Here is a 16654-nt window from a genome sequence, read left to right as displayed (position 1 = left end):
CAAGGCACCTCCAAAGACAAACACTATCTGCATCCCACCTTACAGTAGCCTCTGCACTACTACTCACGATGTGCACTGTAATATATTATGAGCGGCTGTGCTACTGCGGGAAGGACATGGGAAGTACCCAGGAGTGGGATTGTTGCGCAGAAGGTATTCAATTTAACGGCTGGAGACATTGCAACGTCGCAATAAGGAGTGCAGGCCGTTTTGTTCCAATGGAATGTCCTGCTTGCAGAAGGAGAAGAGAGGATATGGCCAGAAAGGTCAAGGAGGTGAAGGAACAGGGCAAAATCAACAAGGGGTAGATTGGCAAGAGCTTATGCCCAATTTTTAAAGTATTTATCATCATACTCTGAAACGTTCCTAGTCAGATTGTTGAATTGCGTGTACCAAGCTCGAAGGTGAAGCTCTCGTCAAAGCTTTTTCAACCTGATTGTGAATCAACTACCACCAAACCTCTTCTAAGTCCCTGGTAGCAGTAAAGGTCTATTCTGATCACTTTTCTTTCACGTTCATTGTTTTGTAATTAACAGGGACTAAGTGAAGCTCACCGGTTCTTCATTGGAACATCTTCCTCTGTTCGCGTCTCTGTGCAGTGAACGGCGAAGACTCATTGTCTAGAGAGCGCGCTGACAGCATTCATTCAGCTGTTAGCTCATAGCTAGTATCTCAACGGACATGACGAGCAAGATAGTGACAAATACTTCAAAGTCTGTCACTAGCTACATCTTACATTCCATTTGTAGACAGCGGAAAGCTCTAGCGTACCTTTTCCCGCAAGCTTCTTTAGATCGTTTGCGCCACGATTCTCTTTTTCTTTCCCTCTTGAACCATTTCACCAATAGATTTAAGTTTCTGGCGGCGCAGTAGTATACCCAAATGTGCCTCTTATAGACAGAAGATTTAATGCCGACTTCAATGACTTCAATGACTTCATATACCGCTGGTTAGCTACACACTAACCAGCACTAGTATCACCCGCCCTTGCGAAAGCCGTCATGGTGTGACGATACCTCAAATGCAATTCTTCTGCCGATGAACAACAGCGTTGTCCAAAAAGTGTCGTGAACGGCAAAGATCTAGTTCACAGTGAAGATCGAGACCACCAGAACTGCGACAGGTCATCATTCACGTTGCCAAGAAGCAGTGATTATCAGCAAGTTCGGCAATACGGCCATATTGACAGTTCCAGCAATTCGGCGAACTTGCCGTCACTGACTCGAACGCATAAATTCACCCCATCCCGCTTTGACAATAAGCCTTGCTAAGTGGATCGCGGATCTTTAGTGGCCGCATAGCTTGGGATGGGCGACAGAAAGCGAATGTCTCTAAGCAGCCGCAAGTATTCTGTCTAGCATCTGAGGATCCTTAACTGCCGAAAGGCCTTTACCCAAATTAGCAATTCATTCATCGTTACCAGTCCATGCTTGCGCTAATCCGTCGATCCTCCTCTGGGGGGTCGAAAGAAAACACCTACCGTCCCAACACGCAATTTCCCAGCTCTACAGTTAGTCTGTTTCTCTTTCCTCTTTCAGGCCTCCTTTCTACATGACTCCGCTTCGTATATACTGGAGACAAGTCTCAAACTCTGTGGGGTCAGCTAAAGATTTGCATCGGCAATCTCTCCAGCCAGGCTAAACTTGCCACGTGAGATTGGTGGGAGATAAACAATTAAATGACTGCTCAATTTCCCTCGTATTCCTCCCCTGTCGATATCACAGCTGTCTCTTCCACCATGCTGCATATCATCTGAAGCATGCATCTGCTGTTGCTGGTGACGTGGGCTTGTCTCGTATGCCAAGTGTTCTGTGATGATGTCTCGGACTTTCTGACAAAGATACCAGACTGCGCTGTATGTTTCTCGCTTATCTGAACCGAGAAATGCTGATTTCTCTTAGGGAAGCTGTCTTGTCGATCTCGTATCAACATCAACCTGTGGCATTGACGTCCAATGTCTTTGCGCCGACCCGAAACTCAAGACGCAGGTCGCAAGCTGTGTTCAGAAGAAATGCCTGCCAAGGGACTCATTAGGTGCGTGTGGCGAATTGGGTACTGGTTGAATGCTGACGATTGCAGCGACGCTGAATGTCACCTCAGTTGCTTGTGATTTTCCGGTGCGAGACAAACATGCGCAATTCGACATTTTGGCCATTACGTTGGTTACAATCACGGCGATTGCGGTTGGTCTTCGGTTTTGGGAGAAGCTGCGATACGAGAGGAAGTTCAGGCTGGATGATTATCTCGTCGTAGCTGTCTTTGTGAGTCTTTGTCGAAGCCAAAAGAGTGCCCTACTAATTACAATAGCTACTTGATCTGGGGAACACTATTGTTTGTGTTCATGGCCGTAAGTCATCCTCGCACTTGGTGGAATCAATACTGACTGCGGATAGTTTCGGGCAATGGTCTCGGGAGAGACGCATGGCTTTTCAGCCCAGACACGATCAACAGCTATCTCTGCGTATGCCTCCCATCTCTATTCAAAAGTATTTCTAACAGTTTTAGTACCTCTACATTGGCCAAACCCTCTACGCCTCCGATGTTTTCCTGACAAAGATATGCGTCGCCCTCTTCTACCTCCGAATCTTCCCTGTGGTAACCGTCCAACGTCTTATATGGGGTACGATCGGTGTTGCAGCCCTGGGCATGGTCATCTTCGACATATTGGCTATCACACAATGTCAGCCGATTAGCTTCTACTGGACAGGATGGGATAAGCTGCATGAGGGACATTGTCTTGGAATCAATCCATTAGCTTGGGCTATTGCAGCCGTGAGTATCATCCTGGATGTTTGGATGTTGGCCATTCCTATCTGGCAACTGGTCCGCTTGCAAATGAAGTGGCAAAGGAAGCTTGCTGTAGCAGTCATGTTCACTGTTGGTACTTTGTAAGTTGCCAGGCTGCCCTGTCGCCGATAAAAGCTAACGTGAGTAGTGTCACCATTGTCAGCATCCTGCGACTGCGGTACTTGGTTGCTTTTGGGAACTCTCAGAACCCAACCTGTAGGTTCATCAACCTTTGTCTCCGCAATCACATCTGACATAATGTAGGGGACAGTTTCGAGACCTGTTACTGGTCAGTCATTGAGATCAACGTTGGCTTATGGTGTGTCTGTCTTCCTGATCTCCGAATCCTTATCCTCAAGGCGTTCCCAAGACTTGGAAGCTCTATCGACTCAGGTCCCAGAAATCATCACCAAGGATCATCTGCACCCAGGCAGCAGGGAAGAACTCCGAGTACCTCGCGTCATACCGAGAGTACCATCTTTAAAGGAAAGCCAAGTCAGGCGCAGCAAGAAGCGTCGTCGAGCACGGCTGAGCTGGTTGAGATGACAACATTCATGAATGATAGTAGGGGTGTAGTTTAGATAACAACCAAAAAGATGCTATTTATCATTTTGACTAATGATTCGTGGAAGAAAAGTCTTCTCAGCCTGAAAGCATGAAGCATGAGCTTGGACAAGATCTTGATGTTCGCATTATAATTAAACCCGATGTCCGCTAAGCCTTGTTCATTAAGGCACACAAACGTGGTCCATCCACAGGAATGGACGCGCGTAGTCAATGACGCATCGCTTCAATCCACTCCGTCACTCCCACTAGTCACTTCTGAGCGCCTTTGCCATTGTCTCATCGCAAGCTCCTCAATACTTTCGCAAGCTAGGTCTAGATTTATCATAGAACTCACGATTCAGGGTTTTCGCCCTTCTTGAAGATGCCAAGTGGCAAGGTCGCAAAGGATCTAGCCGCCGATGGCAAACACAAAGCAAGGATACCTTCTTCATGCTCTACTTATTTGTGCAGTGACCTCAATTATTCTATCGGCTGTCACTTTCTTCGTTATGCTTTGTTGCCAGATCATTTCGCAAAACTAAAGGAAGGCCTGATGAACAAGCCCAATAATAACTACGGTAACAACGGTACATTGAGTCTTTGTTAGAAGACTAGTCGCGCAAGTGGATACAATCTAAGAAGACGGAAGCGTTTGTATTGACTGGGAGCAGTCCATCTGCACACCATACCACCAACGCCATAAGGTAAGTCCCCTTCTAAAAGATAATCTTATAAACCTTTCCTAGCGCCGGACATTCCAACATGGATCAACTCCAATCTACCAAGTCCGCCTTGCAACGGGCACTGGCGGAGGTCGAAGCAGCCATTGCGTCTCTCGACTGCACCTGGGGAGAACTAGGGGCCCCAAGAGGGCAGCGAACTTCTAGCTGGTTCAGAGTCTTCCAACGGACTCAGTGACGGCCAACTCCAGCCTCGACTATCCAAGGCATCGGTCCACATTGATCGAGAAGAGGCTCCGGCCGACGAAAGGCTTGACGCAAGATATCAACAGGACATATGGGTATGTCCCAAGCCTCCAAGTGATTCTTCCTTTTCAATCGATCTTCTCTGGTGGGCAGCAGCGGCTGGAACATACGGCGATGGGGAAGAATTCCCAATATTCATTCTCCGACATCGCAACGCTTCCGAGTGTCCTCCAGAGGAATCCTGTGAAACTAATCACTGGGAGCTTATCATGGATGACCTTCCCACTATGGAAGAGGGATGCATCGAGTTGCAGCTAGTATGCATGTATACTAGGTATGTTGAGAGGCAAATGAGTAGCTTGAATAACGGCGACTTTTATGACGATCAGAAGTCAATCACTATCCCGCCATGCCAACTCTTCAACGATTTCTTGCCTGATTTCAGTAGCGTAACAGAAGCAGGGTATCAAGTGGTGGTCTTTCGACTTATTGAAAGCTGGGAGGACGAAAGACTAACTCATTGCACTGATCAGGGTGCTTGGATGGACAAACATGGCCGCCTACTTTCGGATATGCATTGATTGCGTGGGAATACTTGGGAGAGACGTTCATGTAATCGTCCATACTGAGCTCTAGACATGTGAGAGCCAGGATAAAAAAGGGTTAGTTGACTTGGGTTATAGGCAGGTGAATGAGATTATTAATCGATTGCCTTTATAGGTCAACTTTAATTTATATACTTTGCGAGAACTGTTTTTCTTTTTTTTTTTTTTTTTTGGTGATACTCTGGAAAGGATCACGCTCTCGCTTTCTGCTTTCGAAAGACCGAGTTCCAAGTTAGAGAGCTAATTAGAGTCTCGGTGTTATTGCCAGAATAATTCATAGCACAAACTCAAAGATTCACTGATTGATGTTCAAAGGCAAAATCGTGAGTCATTCAAAGTATATATCTACAGCTAAAACCGTATATAAAGTACAAGTGCCTCCTTGCTTACTGAATGGCAGCGCGACAAGCAGCCAATTGAGTCTCGCACTGTCCGACACCTCCCGCAAGTTGACCAGAGTTAGCAGCATCTGCACAAGCATTGTGCTGAATATCACAAGATCGGCCGAGAGCAACACTCTCACCATTGAAGGTGTTTCCGTTGACAGAGAAAGGCTTTTCGGCAGCTGAAGAGATGACAGGGGGAGGTGCTCCACCCAGTGTACCAGTGAAGGTCTGGACGTTCACACCCTGGGCATTGTTGGCGGCACCGGTGGCCTTGGCACTATCTCCAGAGGTGCGGCTGGGAAGGGGAGTCAAGGTCGTCGCGCTGGCGGCGGTCTTTGACTTGGCTTTGCAACCCTTTCCAGCTCCAGCACCTGCACCTGCACCCGCCGTTTTCTCAGCAGCTTTGCCAGTGTTGATAGCAGCCGGTGCTTCAGCGGTAGCAGTAGCTGAGGCAGCACCAGTGGCGGCTCCGTTGACGATAGTAGCAAGATCAGCGACCTCAGTGCCAGAGGCGACAGAGAATGAGGCCAGGTCGACCAGGTCAGTGGCAAAGATGCCGCCTGTTCCGGTGAATGTTGGGGTGACATCAGCTACGGCAGAAGAGATCTCATCCTCTGTCGCATCCATGACAAGAAGACCCTGGGAGAAGATGCAGCCCAGGTCGGGTTCTTCCTGGTCACAGGAGTTGCCCTTTCCGGTGGTATCGCTGGTCTAGACATTGTCAGCATACTCAGTACCCAGTTGCACATATGTACTTACATCTCCTGGTGCGAATGTACCACTCAGTAGAGCCAAGTTGGGGTCAGCACCAATTCCAGCCAGCTGCTTGGACAGCTCGAGAGTAACAGCCTTGTTGATAGCACCGGCGCCAGTAGAGGCAGCATCCTGGTGCTGCGTGAGAGCACCAATCTCGGGATTGACAGCTGCTTCATCGCACAGCTTGCTGGCAACACCAACACCACCGGTGTTGCGCTCAATGGCCTGGAAGAGCAGTGCACCAGCCATCCCACGAAGATCGCCAATCTCCTTGGCGTTGGTAAAAGCTTGATCAGCAGTTTCCTGCTTCAGACAAGCGAGGTTGGTGACGCTTCCTGCACCCTGCTTTGCAGCGGCATCACCCAGAAGACCAAAAACAGGGTCTTGGATCTCCTTGGGGTTGTTGAGTCTGAGCATCTCACCAGTGATGGTCAAGACAAAGTCGTGGGAGTGTTCCTGGGGAACTTGTCGCTTCTTGATGGATCGAGAGACATGTCTGCCTGGGGCTGGGGTGCGAAAGACAGGCGTCGCAGTGGCCAAACCGGCCGAAAGAGTGATGATGGCGGCAGAAAACTTCATCGTGATAGAGAGAGTAATAGGCAATTAGAAATAGCAAATATGGTAATGAATGACTGTTCCTGCAGCCTGGTAAAAGAATGATAAGTAAAAGAGGAGACAAAAAGCTCGCAGAGCTTGGAAACAATAAACAGAGATGAGATTGGATGAAAGCTGGATGAACAAGCACAGACATGAGGGTGTCATCGCGCACTTTATACTTTCTACTCGTTTTAATGGCATCTCGAAAGTCAATCTCTCGCCGTTTTTCCAAACAGATCCTAATACGAAAATGTTCATGCCATCACCCCTTGGGCGCTTTTAGAAACAGGAAGCTGCTTGATCCGAGAATCCAAACCAGATCTGACAGATGAGACAGTCTAACGGGCCGTATAACCGATGTGGTTTTCGCTGGTAGTAATAGTTCGTGGTGATATTCTTGGTGTGTAAGCGAATGGGATGTGAAACGGGGACTGTCAAGATCTGAGACGTGATGTCAAACGATTGAGTTTGGCAATGTATGGCAGGGATGCAGGGGTTTGAGGTGCGTTACAGATGCGCCAACACGTCAGAACCAGCCTGATGGGTCTGGTCAAAAAGTGGAAACACTTTCATCTCTACTCCGAAATTGAGTCTGGAAACGCGTCTTATTTCAAGGCATTGGGGCCCAGTACGCGTATGGAGTTGACGTGAAGTGACGCGTGAGAGACTTTCCTTTATCTTATCTTATCTTATCTGGTGCAGCACGGCCGCGTCTATAAATAGTGACCGGTTGATCACTTCTTTACTTTCTCGATGTTCTGTTGTCAAGGAAAGGAATGCAGTACTTAATACAGAAAAAGAGATTAAATTATATTAAAAGGGAAGCAATAATTATGTAATTCGTCTTGTGTTTCACTTTCCTTGCATTTTCCTTGTTGTCTAATGCTTAACTCACTGCCCATAGGGTAGGCGGTAGACTCTACACCACGAATACAACCAGCGATGTGAACAAATCATCTAACAGGCAAATGACTTCGTAGAGGCTAAGAAAACTTATTACTTAGAAATTCTTAGAAACCTATTAGTGCATAACTGCAACAATAACACACATAACGCGTATACTAACCCTTCAGACTTCACTTATATTAACTACACAGACGTTCACTCACATCGTCAATCTTGTCCCAAAATAGAAGATCTTTGGAGAACATCCGTCGATTTTATCCCACCGCCTACCGGCTCGCAAAAACATGTTTAACGATGAGGAGCACCCGCGTCACCGAATCAGAAGTGCATTATGCCAAGCCTCTCAAGCCAGACTTTGGCCCTGTCGAAAGACCAGATACACCATACTAGCTTGCCGTATTGTTGAAGAATACGTGATTGCTCGTGAGTGGATGGATCACTATGTGCGACCGCTCATGATAATATAAAGAGAGATGGCCGATTAGCTGTTGTTAAAAGATTCAAGAATAAGGTAAAGTCTAACGGACATGAGAGAAGAGAGAAGAGAAAAGGGGGAAGATGGAGTTAAGAGTTTGCAGGAGTTTTTGTTTACTGAAAACACTCTTGATTCTTGTGTAGAGTATGTAAATTGTGTGAATTCTCGCAATAAGCTCTTTATTGATATCTCCTTCCACTGACTTATATCTTTCATGCTGTCCTTTTCATCTTGATGTTCGGTCTTTACCAATGTCAGATCATATTTTATCCCTGTCCTATCTATCATGCAACCCCGGCACTTCGACAACACCCGGCAATGATCCGCAATAAATGCCACATCAATCAGCCGAGACGTTCATGTCTACCCCGCAGGCTGTCAAAAATCGCGCTTTGACAAGAACCAACTAGTTTCCTACGCAAGCCTCATCGCCAAGTCATACACCATCATGAGCGACAAAGCCTCGTCCCCGAAGAAGTCACCAAAGTCTCCTTCGTCAGGAGCAAGTGAGGTTGTGCTGCATGACGCTGGGCACTGGGCTGCCTTGGCACAGGTACGTTTGAGACCTGTCAAAAGGGGCTGGGACTAACGCGCTGTGTAGGATGAACAGGATGAAGATACTGATTCTTCACTTGGGGTCGATACAGAGTCATCAACGGCTTCGATGACGTCGAGTATCCTGAACTATAGAACTATCAAAGGACGGACCTATCACTCTGAGAGGGGAAATGCCGAATATTGGTGAGTTATGCAAATATTGCTGCTTACTGCATACAACTAATGCGTGGCGTGCAGGGCATCCAATGATGCTCAGCAGAATGAGGCGATGGATATTATGTAAGAGTTACGGGGCTGGTTCAGATAGACACTGACACGTTTCAGCCACCATTTTCTGGTCCTCACACTAGATGGTAAACTTCACCTGGCACCATTGAAGGACGATATCAAGGTAAGCTCCAGACCCTCGTGCAAGACATCGTATCTGACCTTGTCAAGTCTGTCCTTGATGTGGGCACTGGAACAGGTATGAAACCGCGACTTTGCAACCAAACACATACTCATATGGTTGGTGAATAGGAATCTGGGCAATGTATGTGGACTGCTTCGACGTGGTGATGTTCTTACTGACCGTTTCAGTGACTTTGCCGATGAGCATCCCCAAGCCGAAGTGATCGGCACCGACATATCTCCCATCCAACCAAGCTGGGTCCCCCCCAACGTGAAGTTGTAAGTTCTTCAGCGCCACATCGGCTGTACGACAACTTGTTTGGGCCATCAGCTGACAAAAGCAGTGAGATCGAAGACTGTACTCAACCATGGACCTTCTCTCCCGACTCATTCGACTTTGTTTACATGCGATATCTCTACGGTTCCATCAGCGACTGGTCAGCTTTATTCCAAGAGGCCTTCCGATCATGTAAGCCAGGCGGTTGGGTTGAGAGCTTTGAAGCGTCGCCTTGTCTTGAGAGTGATGATGATACTGTCAAGGACGGTAGCGCGATGAGTGAATGGGGCAAGTTCTTTATCGAAGGTGGCAAGAGACTTGGTAGAACTTTTACCATTCTTGATGATGATTTACAGAAGCAGGGAATGGAAGATGCAGGGTTCACGGATATCCAGACTCGGGATTTCAAGGTAGGCACCATTAACCGTCCGACTCTACTACATGCAGGAGTTCTGGCTAACTGGAATTGCAGCTTCCTATCGGTAGCTGGCCCAAAGATCCCAAGATGCAAGAAATCGGAAACTTTGCGTTTGCTGCCATGGATCAAGATCTGGAGGGCTTTGTTTTGTACATGGCGAGCGTCGTGTTAGGATGGTCGCAGGATGAAGTCACGGTTTATTGCTCGCAGCTTCGAAGGGAATTGAGGTCGGGCAAGTATCATCCTTACTGTCGACTGAGGCTTGTGTATGGAAAGAAGCCGGAGTAAGCGAACTTGTACATGTACTGCATTGGGTTGGAAGCGTCTGTTAGTATATTAGAAGTGGCTTCTGATGCTTGGGTGTCTGAGCACGGTCACGGGATAAGGTGTAGGTGAAGTTTAACTGGTGTTCCAAGTCATGTATTGCTCGTCACACCAGCTGTCAATACCATTTCGCACTCATAGCTTCATCTCAGTCGCCGATGGTCTGCAACGTGGCGGTGTTTTGCGTGTCACTGTTGAGCAGGTCTTTGAGCTCAAAATGAAGAGCCATCTGGTCTCTGTTGGGCCTCCTCAGCTTCATCTGATGGTTACTCTCGCGAGGGCGGTGCTGATATGATTGAGAGCTCAACCTCCACAAGCTGGATCTGCATCCCGAGAGTGGTCAAGATCCCCGGTCCGCTCGGCCTTCCTGTTAACGACACCGAAGTCTCTGACTTGCCTGCCACCTCAATCGAGGTTGATCGCGGCGCCAGCCCGATATCTTCACCCTCACCATCAACAGGTTCTGCCAGCTGGCTGAGATAGCCGATACCGACGACGAAATGACAAACACCAACACAAGCTCTAATCGCAATACCGTTTCCCCGATGCGATCGATCGATAAACACGTCCCTACCCGAGATTCGCTGTCAAAGCTCACGTGGAACGGCTAGAAGTGACTCGGCGACGACGTCGATAAGCATCTACAACAGAGTCAAGCCGCGCATTTCGCCGCCACTACTGCTCTCGTCCAACGACAAGACAGAAGGAAGCATCCAATGTAGCAATGAGCCAGCGAGTCGTACACCAACAGTCTTCGCGATAAGCTAGACGCGGATTACATGCAGACGGATGCAGGTGGTCCAGCGAAATGGTGACGCAGCATCCTCACCGATCACGCCGAGAAAGAGCGCTACACTCACCTCGACAAAGTTACTAAGCATTGATAGAACGCCCTCATTCAGGACATCGACCTCACCAGTGACATCGCGACCGCTTGCGATTTTGATCAGGTTTCATCTGAGCTGGTGGAAACTGCAAAGGCACGCGTCATTTCGATTGGATGTATATGGGAGGCCAAGATACAGCGCGACGAGGCTCTCAGGGTACATGTGAGGTATGATGATCTTGAACGCAAGATGAGAGATCTGCAGGATGAGATGGCAACCGCTTGTGATGAGTCAAATGCCAAAAATCAGGCCTTTGATGAGTGGAAGAGTGTCGCCAGCAATGAAGACTGGGAGGGCATTGTGGCTGACGAGTTGCTGATTGATGTGAGAATAGTGGATAGCAACATGTGAGATTTAACTTGAGAATAATGTCGCCACATTAGCGGCTGAGGTTAACTGTAATAAATCTAAGCCTCACTGACAGAAATGCTTAATGGGATTTGGCTTTGTATCTCACACTTCAGGTTTTGTTTATGCAAACCTTATCAATATCTCGGTGAAACAGATCAGGGCAACGCATCAAATACAACACCTTATCGTTCTTACACCTTGAGGGAGTATGAGCATCTGCTAGCATATACAAGACATCTAACATTTACCTTTAACCTGTATGTATAGCTCACATCTCTCCCCAGTTCCTCTTCCATTTCTTCCCTCCTTTCATAACAACTATTACCGCCCTAAGCACAAGTCATTTTTCACAGTCAGCTATCGCTTCCATCAAGCCCAGCATTCTCGCGGCTTACATTACACACACATAATTTCTCTATATGATAGGACTCATCCTACCCCTACCCTACCATGACATACAACAACTCGGTTCCTGCCCACGGATATATCGCGCCAATGGCGCCCAGCTCTACTCTCATTATCATTATAACTAAAGGAGTCGCTGCAGCATGCGACCTAGCGTTGTTAGCGTTGCTCTACGCAATGATGATATCTGCCTACATTGTATTAATAACTATCATCATCGCTTTGATCTTAGGCGTAACAAACCGCGTGTCACGATGGTATGGAAATATATTACCCTTTTTGGGCGGGGTCATACTCTTCCAAGTCTTTGGAAGGGCATTCTGTACCACCTCCAACAACAATTGGTCCGCCATTCTTACACCTCTCAAAAACAAGACAAAAAGAGAGCTGGGGAGGCTTTTTGACGAACAACAGGACCTCAAGGACCAAATACGCGAACAACTCACTCTCCACTTGGACCAGTCTGCAGAAATCGCAGAATGGGTTGAGGTACCACGAGCGATCGTTCGCGACAGAATCAATCGCCGCAAGACGTTTCTGGAGATACAGAAAAGAGCGACGAAAGTCAGGGTGCGAAGAGAACTTTACTCTCGAGTTATAGGATACTTCGACACGCTCGAGGAGAGAAAAAGAGGCCAGCGGATTTCGTGGAGGGATTTATATCTCGCTGCTTGGATTCATACTTATTGCATGAACCTCTGGATCTTCGACATGGCGTTCACCTCCATCTGGGCTGTTATGAGCTTATTTGAATTGGTTCTTGTTTTTGCGACTGAGCCTTGGGGTGTAGAGCTCAAACTGCTCATAACACATTAGTCTCCCCAGACTTGATGATCTGGAGGCGCATTGAGAAGACCTTTCTCATTGACACGAGAGAGATCAGACCAAAACACCATGACAATCGAGATCGGAAATTTTTTCATGTAGTGGTTATAATCACACAATACCTCGGGGGATATGCTCCGTCCCAGGGCATTTTTGGGGAAGGCTGGGAAGCGAAAACCTTTCGTCAGTTTCGGGGGTAATGCTTGCAGGTCACTTGTAAGATTTTAATTTGCTTTCTCTATTATACAAAGTATATTGCAAAGACTCATACAATCTCCACTCTAGAAACTCATATATTCATTCTCATACTCATAAATCAGTCTATCAGTCAATACTATACTGTTAGGTTGACGGGTAATACAAAGGTGTATAAGGACCTGCCCACTTGAGCATTCCTTTATCCAATATGAATTGTAACAGGAAAACAATTCTCACAAATAAAAATGCAACATACTTACTCCAGCAAGTCGTATGTAAAGACACTACTCACTTGAGCAGGTGGATGATGTTGGGAATCACCTTTGGGTCACCCAGGTGAATAGAATGACCCTGCCGATTCATCCAGACACAATCCCCAGAACCACAAACCTTCCAAGCCAAGACTCGACCGGCAAGTCTTGTCTCGAGGCCAGAAAAGTCAGGGTCTATCGTCTGCATGAGAACTGAAACTGGCTTCATATCAGTAGATTGATCAAAGACAACTTCGCCTTGCTTGATCTTCTTCACAAAGTCGCTATCAGGCATGAACAGTACCACGACAGCGCCTGTGTAAACACCATCTGGGTCATAGTTGACATCGCAGCGCCAGCCCAGTCGCCCTGACGAGGAGACTGGTCTATCATGGATGAGCGTGCGTGTAAGAAGGCAGGACTTGCTATTCCACTCATCGTCAATGACACCTTCTTTCATCATCTCATAGATGTAAATAGCCTCTCTGGCGAAGTCCAGGTTTATTGCCAAATACGGGTGCGGATTTACTGTTTCACTTGCGTCCTCAAAGGTTTCCTGCTGCGGAGTGTCAATGAGAACATCAGATGTTGCGGGCTCAGGAATCGCAGATCGTCCGATAGTCGCAGCTGATTCCTCGGACCCACCTTCACTAGCTGTATAAAAGGAATCAATTGAAGTCTCATACCCGTCGGTACTAGACTTTGAGGGTGAATGAATTGATGTATTGGGGTCGCTCTGGTCGCAAGACTCATTGCCATCTGTCCACTGCAGAATCCGTTGACTAACCTGCTCATTTCCGACTTCCCGGAGGTGGGATTTAGTAAGCTTTTCCATTTTGAAAGAAGACGCTGAACTTGGTGATGATGTCGTGGATTCTATTGGTGGTCGTCACTGACACTGATGTCCTATGGCGGTCTTTATTATAGGAAGCACTACTTGTACTTATAATCACTGTTACATACACTAAAACCATGTACGCTTGGCTAAAATGTTCCGCGCACTTTCCTGACCCACCTATCTTGGCACTCCTCGCTTCGCGATGGAAATCATGTTGTCGCAGTGAACAATATAAAGTCCCTGACGATCATAGCGATGCATAGATAGACCATTGAGTGAACAGTGCTGGGATCCGTGCTTAGGCGTATGAAACGGATGCATGGAAGTCTGTCGAAGTTCTACGGACGGACAATCGTTCGAGTACTGCGCTGTTCGGGCAGGCTGACCGCGAATGGTGGGTGAACAATGGTTGAGCCAGGCTGACAATCGAAATCCCAAAAAGTACCATCGGCTGCGTGTACTGAGGCCAATCTGACCGATGCACCAAACAATAGAGACGGGAAGTTCACGTCTGTGACAGAAGGGCAATGAAAGAGCGGTTTGACATAGCGAGACCCGCCGAGCACATCTTTGGGTACTGCCAAAACTAGTTCCGTTGCACGACGATACTAGCGAAGCGATTATGTATAGCCAGCGATAAAAAAAGCCCTCGTCATCGTGGCGTCACATCATCCAGGAAGATAACCGCTGAAACAGTAGACAGATGAAGAGGAGAAGTTGGGATTCAAGTCCAAGCTTGAGTCCATAGGAAGGAGAAGTGTGTAGTCCCTCACACCATGAAGCTTATGGGGCCGGCTGTCATTTATGCTTTATCGCTGAGTGAAGTCGGACATCACTCGGATGAGTTCCATCAGTCTGTCAATGGTATCAGAACAGCACGTATGTCCCTTGAAGTCAATGGTTACTCACCCACGCAAGCAGTTCCACAGATCCCACAGCAGCGACCTGGAATGACCCAGACTTCCTGTCCAGCCGCGGCGCAAGTCGGGCACCGAACGCCAGGCATCTTATTGTCGACGATAACTGTTGAAGGCATCTTTCGAAAAGAGAGATAGATTATCAAGCAAGTTGTGCAGTGTATTGGAGATATGGATTAAGATGACGATCAATCAGGGCTGAGGTAAGGTTTTATCATCCGGTTGCTGTGCCCCTTATTTATGTTTCATATCTCAATACCCTGAGTAACACCCGAAACAGCGCTCCGTCCGGTTCCCCCCTTCTGATGGCTTGAGACATATCGATCACATGTCATCCGAATGTCTCAGACTCTAGATCGGTATTTGCAGATGCGATAAAAAAGCCACATATGCGCCTGGATACGGAGTGGCCGTCTTACAAAAAGCAACATCTTCAGCTCAGCTTTCATCTATCCCTTACATTAGCCAGGCTGTGCTTTGATGGGGGGCATACCTCAAATCCCTTGAATCGGCAATTGCCAATCTGCGGCCCGGTCGATTCCGTCATCCAGTCCCGGTCTGTTAATCTCCGATGCCCAGCCTCATCGCTGTAGGATCTTGTGTAACCATGGGGTGGGGGTGATCAGTGTTATGACGCGTGCTCAAGTTCCAGTAGGTGCATTCCATGAATCAAACGAGGATAATTTGAGTATAAACTTAATTATCCGTCATACTTGCATTTAGTTCTAAAGTGCACGTCACTTGAATCACTTGTTCTCTGCTACAGCCCTGCATGGAGCCAGCTGAAAGTATGTTTTTGTGTCTCTCATGTTGTACGACGCGAATTGGCTGAGCCATTGGATTTGTGGCTGTACTGATGCCCAGTGACCATATTTGCTTTGGCCCTGATACGGATACTAAATGTGGCCATCCCTTAATGGTGACTTGCTCGCTCTTGGGTCCGCTTGGCATATCAGCCACGACTCAAGATTCCAAGACACTCCTCCATAGTTTTGCCTACTGTTGGGTACACGCGTACCATTTGGTAGGGGCAACGTTGAGTAAAGAGTAGTCTAGCTTTGGCATATTCGATCAGTTTAGTCTTGGGAGGGGCAAAATGAAAAGCAAGTGAGAGAAACATAGACTGCACACTATCAATCTCCGGGTCTTTGTTTATCCATGTAGAAAGAAAAGGCAGTGCTGTCCGACATGTCTTTGCTATCTAGGTACTGCAGCCCAGAGACCAATAGGCGTCAATTTTCTTTCATTTTGCTAATGAAGTCTGTCGATGTATTACGATTCGATGTTACTGTTGATACTTGGGCTAAGCCTAAAGTTCTTTATCATTTCCAGGTGTCATATTGGAGAACTGACCTTTTGTGGAATTAAGCCAAGACTTGGTCTAAAGACGGTAAATTAGAACAGGGAATATGTTCTATATGCCTCACCTCGAAGAACAACAAATCTCTGACAAAGAGGTCTTGAACGCTACTCAGATCCCGACATATTAAAGTCGCCGTAACAGGTATATATTTCTCAAACTTGCGCAGTAGTTGTCTTCTTCTTAATCCATTTTGCTGCAAGTTCACTGACTACTACACCACAGCATTCTCACAATCAGAAGCCATCAATATCATTCAGCATGTCTCGCCAGGGATCATCCTATTTCGATATTGTGCGTCAGTGACTAACATCCAACCATACATCAATTCAAACTCAAAAGCAGCGACTGTTGGTGAATCTCTGACTAACGTCAGCATCAACAAGGCCACAGATGAGATTGACGCAGAGAGCGGCTGCGAGAACGACACTCCTGTCATTGAGAAAAAGCTTATAGTCCCTGCAAAGCGAATACAAACACTTGAGGACCAACATATTACCCAGCAGAACAAGATGAACAAGCTCGAGAGCCGACTTGACAGAACTACTGTTCTTTATACCTCACTGTTCTTCATCAACATCGCCATCTCTGGAGTCATGCTTCCCAAGTTTAGAAACAAGTAGTGAGCAAGCTGGGTGATATTGAGGTCATTCCCAAATACCAGAGGCGGA

At 47.2% G+C, this 16654-nt stretch overlaps 6 protein-coding genes across 6 annotated transcripts; 4 read left to right on the top strand and 2 right to left on the bottom strand.

Moving 5' to 3' along the window:
- Positions 1 to 1759: 1759 nt before the first annotated feature.
- Positions 1760 to 3368, top strand: FOBCDRAFT_192583 (uncharacterized protein; the record flags this gene model as incomplete). The annotated part of the gene is made up of 8 exons (XM_059608729.1): positions 1760 to 1855; positions 1902 to 2034; positions 2080 to 2261; positions 2308 to 2347; positions 2394 to 2461; positions 2506 to 2772; positions 2901 to 3003; positions 3052 to 3368. The coding sequence occupies 8 exons, from the start codon at positions 1760 to 1762 to the stop codon at positions 3366 to 3368; spliced, it is 1206 nt and encodes a 401-aa protein (XP_059466269.1).
- A 347-nt stretch (positions 3369 to 3715) lies between these two features.
- On the top strand, positions 3716 to 4840 carry FOBCDRAFT_208749 (uncharacterized protein; the record flags this gene model as incomplete). The annotated part of the gene is made up of 3 exons (XM_059609243.1): positions 3716 to 3920; positions 3976 to 4037; positions 4193 to 4840. The coding sequence occupies 3 exons, from the start codon at positions 3716 to 3718 to the stop codon at positions 4838 to 4840; spliced, it is 915 nt and encodes a 304-aa protein (XP_059468095.1).
- A 410-nt stretch (positions 4841 to 5250) lies between these two features.
- Positions 5251 to 6748, bottom strand: FOBCDRAFT_192581 (uncharacterized protein; the record flags this gene model as incomplete). The annotated part of the gene is made up of 2 exons (XM_031192954.3): positions 6010 to 6748; positions 5251 to 5961 (listed from the first exon to the last, which is right to left on the bottom strand). The coding sequence occupies exons 1-2, from the start codon at positions 6583 to 6585 to the stop codon at positions 5251 to 5253; spliced, it is 1287 nt and encodes a 428-aa protein (XP_031031800.2). The 5' UTR covers positions 6586 to 6748.
- Positions 6749 to 8353: 1605 nt separating this feature from the next.
- On the top strand, positions 8354 to 10109 carry FOBCDRAFT_233849 (S-adenosyl-L-methionine-dependent methyltransferase). Its single transcript, XM_031192953.3, has 9 exons — positions 8354 to 8537; positions 8586 to 8725; positions 8780 to 8821; positions 8867 to 8933; positions 8981 to 9008; positions 9062 to 9074; positions 9122 to 9211; positions 9277 to 9619; positions 9682 to 10109. The coding sequence occupies exons 1-9, from the start codon at positions 8433 to 8435 to the stop codon at positions 9913 to 9915; spliced, it is 1062 nt and encodes a 353-aa protein (XP_031031799.3). The 5' UTR covers positions 8354 to 8432; the 3' UTR covers positions 9916 to 10109.
- Positions 10100 to 13703, bottom strand: FOBCDRAFT_245433 (uncharacterized protein; the record flags this gene model as incomplete). Its single annotated transcript, XM_031192951.3, has 5 exons — positions 10100 to 10222; positions 10260 to 10421; positions 10812 to 10884; positions 10936 to 11058; positions 12910 to 13703. 5 exons carry the CDS (start codon positions 13701 to 13703, stop codon positions 10100 to 10102), a joined length of 1275 nt encoding a protein of 424 aa, XP_031031797.3.
- Positions 13704 to 14482: 779 nt separating this feature from the next.
- FOBCDRAFT_281714 (uncharacterized protein) lies at positions 14483 to 16606 on the top strand (the record flags this gene model as incomplete). Its single annotated transcript, XM_059611608.1, has 2 exons — positions 14483 to 14585; positions 16209 to 16606. The coding sequence occupies 2 exons, from the start codon at positions 14483 to 14485 to the stop codon at positions 16604 to 16606; spliced, it is 501 nt and encodes a 166-aa protein (XP_059466268.1).
- Between the last annotated feature and the right edge of the window lie 48 nt (positions 16607 to 16654).

This window comes from Fusarium oxysporum, chromosome XI (genome assembly GCF_013085055.1).
Source record: "Fusarium oxysporum Fo47 chromosome XI, complete sequence".
NCBI classification, from domain to species: Eukaryota; Fungi; Ascomycota; class Sordariomycetes; order Hypocreales; family Nectriaceae; genus Fusarium; species Fusarium oxysporum.
The sequence above is the reverse complement of the archived record's forward strand: the minus strand, read 5'-3'. Positions and strand labels throughout refer to the sequence as shown.

Bases quoted from the DNA above. Each gene is read 5' to 3' on its own strand.
- FOBCDRAFT_233849 (XM_031192953.3), top strand. From the start codon at position 8,433: ATGAGCGACAAAGCCTCGTCCCCGAAGAAGTCACCAAAGTCTCCTTCG. The intron at 8,822-8,866 runs GTAAGAGTTACG...GACACGTTTCAG, and splicing joins AATGAGGCGATGGATATTAT to CCACCATTTTCTGGTCCTCA. The intron at 8,934-8,980 runs GTAAGCTCCAGA...GACCTTGTCAAG, and splicing joins CATTGAAGGACGATATCAAG to TCTGTCCTTGATGTGGGCAC.